At 47.0% G+C, this 6,000-nt stretch overlaps 1 protein-coding gene across 2 annotated transcripts in view; it reads left to right on the top strand.

Annotated features, from left to right (window-relative positions):
- The first annotated feature begins 286 nt into the window (after nt 1-286).
- The window catches only part of RWDD1 (RWD domain containing 1), a 34,259-nt gene continuing 28,545 nt past the window's right edge, over nt 287-6,000 (top strand). The window contains exons 1-2 of one of the 2 annotated variants that reach the window (XM_029596453.1): nt 287-689; nt 2,272-2,337. In XM_029596453.1, the coding sequence (XP_029452313.1) occupies nt 617-689; nt 2,272-2,337 (139 nt within the window). In that variant the 5' untranslated portion in view covers nt 287-616. Of the gene's footprint in view, nt 721-2,271; nt 2,338-6,000 lie in introns of both variants that reach the window. The other variant, XM_029596454.1, reaches the window with a different exon arrangement.

The raw sequence follows: 6,000 nt of genomic DNA, 5'->3' as shown, positions 1-6,000 counted from the left end.
CTTTGAACTCACGAGCATACCCATGTCCATCACGCAATACGCAAAACGAAACCATTTTGAGACCCCGCCCCAAGGCTAACCACAGCCTATCTGAACACAAACTAGGTAACGCCCATTCTGAAGTGAAGTAAATATCCTGCCGCGCACTATGTTTACGTCAGACACAGAAGACCTCCCACGGCACGTGATAATAGTATACAGTCGACCTAGTCTGGTTTCAACCCACGGCAGACCAAACTTGCCCACAGACGAATCGAAGATGGAGACTCGGAAATAGGGTGGCACGATCTTTCCATCGCCCGCTTTCTTTTTCGGCTACAAATGGATCTCAGAGGAAATGAGGGGGCACGTGTTAGGGCTGCCGCATGCGGATTTCTGCTGAAGCAGTAAGGAGCACATTTCCAGCAGCCTGCAAAAGTGGGAGGAAGCGGCGGCGAGTAAAAGCAGGCTGGTGCAATCGATGCTCGAGCGGCGGACGTGCGCCTTTGCCTCGCGCGTGCGTCCCAGCTCTCGCTCTCTCTATCTCTCGCGGGCCCCGGAGCCGGTGTGCGGCTGCAGCTGAGGCCGCGTTCTGTGCCCGCGCGCCGGTATTCCATGGCCAGCGGGCGCGCGGAAGATGACAGATTACAGCGAGGAGCAGCGGAACGAGCTGGAGGCTCTGGAGTCCATCTATCCGGATTCCTTCCGAGGTGAGAGTCTGCGTAACTCGGCGGGAAGCAGGTAGGCGCGCGTCTCCTCCGGTGGCATGCGCTGGGGCTCGGCGGCGGCGGCGCAGGAAGCGCAGAACCCTTCGAGGACAAACCTCGCCTGCGGTCTTTAGCTCCTTCCTCCACCTTTTTGGTGCGTTCCTACCCCCCTTACTTTTTTTTTTTTTTTTTAGCAAAGCTGGGTCCTAGGTGGGAATTCGGCCCGAGACCGAATCCCAGGACCCTGTGCAAAGTGGTTGCCTTACCCTTTCACAGCTGGTGATGAATGCCCTTTAGTCTGTGCGAAACTCATGATGTAGTGAATGATGGTAGGAAAAGACCAATTTGGTCCGACCAATCTATCCTTTTGAGATTCCTTCACTTCGGTTAGATGAGTAATACAGCACCTTTACACAACCCGCACCAGTTCCCTGCGCCCGCCAGGATTTTACTAAAAAGTTTTAACTCATTACCGATAATTACTCTTCATATCAGTGTCAAGTATGCCTAGAATCTGTTAATGTACTGGCCTCCGTCATCACCTCCTTTTCAGCATGCCTGGAATCTTGCTTTCGGTGGAGGAGACAGTGTGGCTCCTCTCTTCCCTTCCCTAGGGCACTGTTTCTGTACTAGAAGTTCTCCTTGATTATGTTTCTCTCCCCCTCTACCCAAAACTTTGGAGTCTGTCAGCAGTATATCCATTGACTGTTTGCTTCTGCTGGAGTGTTGTGACTAATCATTCTGATTTCATCATTACTTTGTGTCTAGAAACTTTTCAGGTTCAGAAAATATTTTTGGTATGATAGTTTTGGGCATGTGTTGCCGAAGTAATACACAAAGTATTATTTGCAGCAATTTAAACGAAACAGTGTAACAACCATCGTGTATTGCCACTGGATAATAATCCATGTCTTCCTTTGGTTTGCATATCCCTTGAGCCCCGGAAGGCATTTTGTATCAGGCTTAGATGTAAAACAGCTGCTCATTATAATACAGCATAGCTTTATTGCTAAGTTAATCACACAGCACATTTGGGCTTGGTCAGCCTTAGTGGAGTTTATCATAATGTAGTTGATGCTGACATATAAGACCAGTTGGTCCACTCAGTCTGCCAGGTTGCCTATGCCTACATTACCCTAGCTGAGGATAAATCTGGCTGTCAACTGTACAGTCTGCAGGATATGTTTTCTTTTTGTGTTTAACTGGGAAGTGTAGCCAAATCAGCCTACAGGTAGGAAATTCACAACCTCTCCCCAGTTGTATCTGAGAATGGACCAAAGACTTACCCCCACTGCATATTAGTTGACACTCCCTCCTCATCGGAATTTGATGGAGTTGTACAACAGCTTTGTCTTCTCACCTATTTGTCCCTCTGTTATGATTGAGCATAGTTTATAACTAATCTAAGCCTTGAGTCCCCTCCCCTCCATTTTTTTAAACCACTGGACTTCTGCTTCTTATTATTGTCTTCTTTCTGTCCCAAGTATGCTTAAATTTAATATAAGTAAATGGTAAAATTGACTGCAACAAAATTAACCTTTTTCCATTTTTTTCCCCCTTTTTCTTCTCGGGCTTTCTTTTTCAGTGTTGTCTGAAGCACCACCGAGCTTCACCATCACTGTGACATCTGATGCGGGAGAGAATGATGAAAGTAAGTTGTTTCTGAGTGTACACTAGCATGTAGAAAAGGCTGCAGGTTGTCTAGAATTCAGCAGACATAGCGATTGGTACAGAATTGTTTTCACTGCATCAATCTTTATTTTCAAACATTTTATTAAAACACTATTCTTACATTAATGTTGGAGTGAAAAATAGAAAATGTGTGACAGCTAATGCAGGCAGAAATGACATGATCACCTTAAAAGGGTACAAAAGCCCCTTTTGTCTTTTTATGAAAGAACTATCATCCGATTATTGTGTACACCCCATACCATTTCTATGGCTCTATATACTGTGCTTAAATCCTCTTATTTGAACCTGCTGTGAAATCATTATGTTAAGCCATTGGTATCCCTGTGATTTTCACAGTGACAGTTGTCATTCAAGGAAGTAGCAGCTAGTATATCAATTGGAAGACCAAAATAAAACACATCAGTTCCCTGTACGGACCCAGATCGGTCCAGATTCCAGGGTTTTGCCTCCCTGCCAGCAGATGGAGGCAGAAAGTTTCACTAACACTGTACATAACCCAGTATGCCACCTGCAGTCCCTCAGTATTTATCTCTAGCAGATGGTGTAAAACCTGCAGTCTGGAGAGAGAAAAAAAAAAAGATTAAAAGACAAAACTTCTGGATCCTCCCAGGTATTTGGGAGGTCCTGGTGGGACCATCCCGCATTGAATGAGGCAGATGAGCAGGGTTTGGTGACCCTTTTGATAGCTCGGTCCGGAGGTCCATGGGGTGGACAGCTGGTGGTCTAGATCCCTCATCCCCCACAAGAAAGCATGGACCTGCTAGAAGTTTTACACTGCAAGCCCAGTGGCGCAGGGAGATTTCCCTTTTATACGATTTTTATCCTGGGCTGGGTCGCTAAAGTTTGGCTAAAGGAGATTGATATAGCCAGTGGTCTGGCTCTTTTCTGATCTGCCATGTGGCCCGTGCTCCTGGAACTGGAACCTCTGCACCAAAGTATTGGCTTCTATGTATCTTTATTTGTTCTCAGAGTAAAAAAAAACAACAAAAAAAGAGAACAAGGAACTAGTTAGAGGAATCTGTGCAACAGCGGGGGTACTGGGGGGTGGGGAGGAGAGAACTACCCCAGCAGCTCAGGGAGCTCAGCAATTGAGTTTTTCAACAGCTTCTTTACCTGCAGAGAAGACCTGGTATTGGCTCTGTGGTGCTAAGGGATTGTTTCCTCCCTCGCCGTTGAGGTGGTGGTGGTGGTGTGGGGAGGAACAGTGTGTGCATGTGGCAAAAGCGGCATGGTATTCAGGGGTCTGCGTCGAGCATGGCCGCACTGGTAGAACGAGCCTCGCAGGTGGTGGGTCTAGCGCTGAGGCTTTTCCCCCTCAGTTCGGTAACAGCGGCCGTTTTCGATTCCCTAGCAGTGTCGCTGGGTTAGGCAGGGGGATCCCCTCCTCAGCTATCGCTGGCGGTTCCCTGTCCTGCGAAGGTGCAGAGGCACTTGCACTGAGAAGTCTCCGGTTCTTCTGCCAGTTTTAATTTGCTTATATGCAAAGCTTGTTTAGCAGAACAAGCTGGCTCTCAGCCCTAGCCTTCATGGATTCTTGACCTGTCAAGAGGCCTGAGCTGTTGAGAAGCTCTTCAGGCTTTCAATGATTTATGGTGCCGGATATTGAACGGATCTGGGCCTAAATGCGCTGAAGGTGCAGGCAGGCTTTGTTTAGCTGTGTTATAGGCAGCGGTTCTTTCCTGCATGCTTAGGCATGTGTGCATTCTTGCCACGTGGCGGTTGCATGCGCAGTGACCTGTGTGCCTAAGGCCGCAGCCTAGATTTGAGCACGTATTTGCGCAGATATTTGAGCACATATGACCACGGCCTACACAAGCGCATGTTTGCTCGTGTACTTGTGTGCATTTAACCGCGACCTAATCTTGAGTGCGTATTTGCATGTGTCCTGGAGGAGTTTGCACGTGTGCCTGGGTGGCATTGGTGTGCATACTGGAAGCCACCTAGAGCCAAAGTTAAGGAAAGCTAGGCGCCGGGAGCGAACAGGTCCAAGCACCTTGCTATCTGTGAGGCTTGCCATCTGAAATCATTCAGTCCTTACTCTTAGTTTTGTGTTGGCACTATTTAGATGCTTTTGCCCATGTTGAGACAACCCCTCAGCCTATGGTGTCTCTGGAGGGGAGTGGAGTGAGAGGCAAGGCAATGGTCAGTTCTCCTTCTCCCTTGTTCCTGAGGGAAGAAGCTTCCCCGAGAGAGAGAGATTGGAGAGAGTAAGGTTGGGCCTATGGGCTCTCATATAGATCCATCCTCCTCCTCCTAGGTGGAATGTTTTCAGGGCCTGCAGACCTTTCTGTGGGGTTGCCCAGTGAAGGAGAAGCAACCTACTATGTAGGGATTGCGTGCTCGAGCCTCCTATTTGTCAGTCATGGCGGGAAAATGCCACAGGGAGGCTGTCCCTGGTAATGTTCAAGGGGAAGTGGATCATGAGACATCAGAGGATTCCAATGGGGAATTGGCTTTCTTGCATTTAGAAGAAGAAGTTGCATGTGACTAAGAGCCACTTCGGAGTCTCCCCAGATTTTTTTTTTTTATCTTTTTTAACAGAGATGTCTTGATGAGTTTGTTGGCTCAGACCTTTAACATGCTTGGCGTAGCCCAAATCTGTTGGATGAGACCCAGAACATGCTTAGTGTGGCCAGAGGTCAATTTTAAGTTAAGCGTCCTGTTTCTCCCCTCCCCCCCCCCTCCCGTATCCAATTCAAGAGATATTGAATTTAAAGAAGGTAAATGTAGTTCTCAAGGTTCCCTATTTCCTCATGGAAACTCTGAGGTCCAACTCTGAGATTCGTCTAGCGGTGGTGCGCAAAGGAGAGTTCTTGGCATCTCTCGCCTTGACAGATGCGTATCTGCCCTTAGCCATCAGGCCAGAGCACCAGAGATTCCAGTGGTTCATGGTCCTAAGGGAACATTTTCAATTTCAAGCCCTTCCCTTCAGCTGGCAATGGCTGCACATACCTTCACCAAGGTGATGGTGGTGGGGGCGGCCGCATTGCAGAAGGAGGGTGTGTTGGTGCATCCATGTCTGGATGACCAGCTGATTCATGTGAAATCGGAGAACTTCTGTCAACAAGTGCATCGGTACCTTTTATACTGATTGAAGTCTGCTAGGTTCACCACCCATCCTAGAATGAGCCATTTAGACCTCTTTCAAACTCTGGAGTATCTGAGAGCTCAGTTCGACATGCCGGCAGAGAGAGTTTCTCACGAAGAGATATTGCTAAAATTGCAAAGTCAAATAGGCTTCTGCTAGAGCTTTTGTTACCCAGGGACTGGGACTATTTACAGGTCCTGAGTTCTATGGGATCGACATTGGAATTAATGCATTGTGTGAGGCTCAGTTTGAACCACGAAAGAGAGCTACAGTTAAGGATCCGTGAAAGTTTAATGCTATACCATTTGGTATTTTTTGTTATTTTTGTACAACATAATAAAACAGCAGTTCATAGGTACAAAAATCATAAAAACACATGCAATAAAACGCAATAAATAAATAACATAAGACCATATAAAACCAATAAACCTGTTGGAGCCTTCCAGAAGAAACAGACACTAGGCATTAAAAGCAACAATAAGCCTGCTTGAAAAGATAGTTTTGAGCATAGATTTAAAATATTTTAAACAGGAT

This window comes from Rhinatrema bivittatum, chromosome 3 (genome assembly GCF_901001135.1).
Source record: "Rhinatrema bivittatum chromosome 3, aRhiBiv1.1, whole genome shotgun sequence".
NCBI classification, from domain to species: Eukaryota; Metazoa; Chordata; class Amphibia; order Gymnophiona; family Rhinatrematidae; genus Rhinatrema; species Rhinatrema bivittatum.
This window is presented reverse-complemented; position numbering and strand designations above follow the sequence as displayed.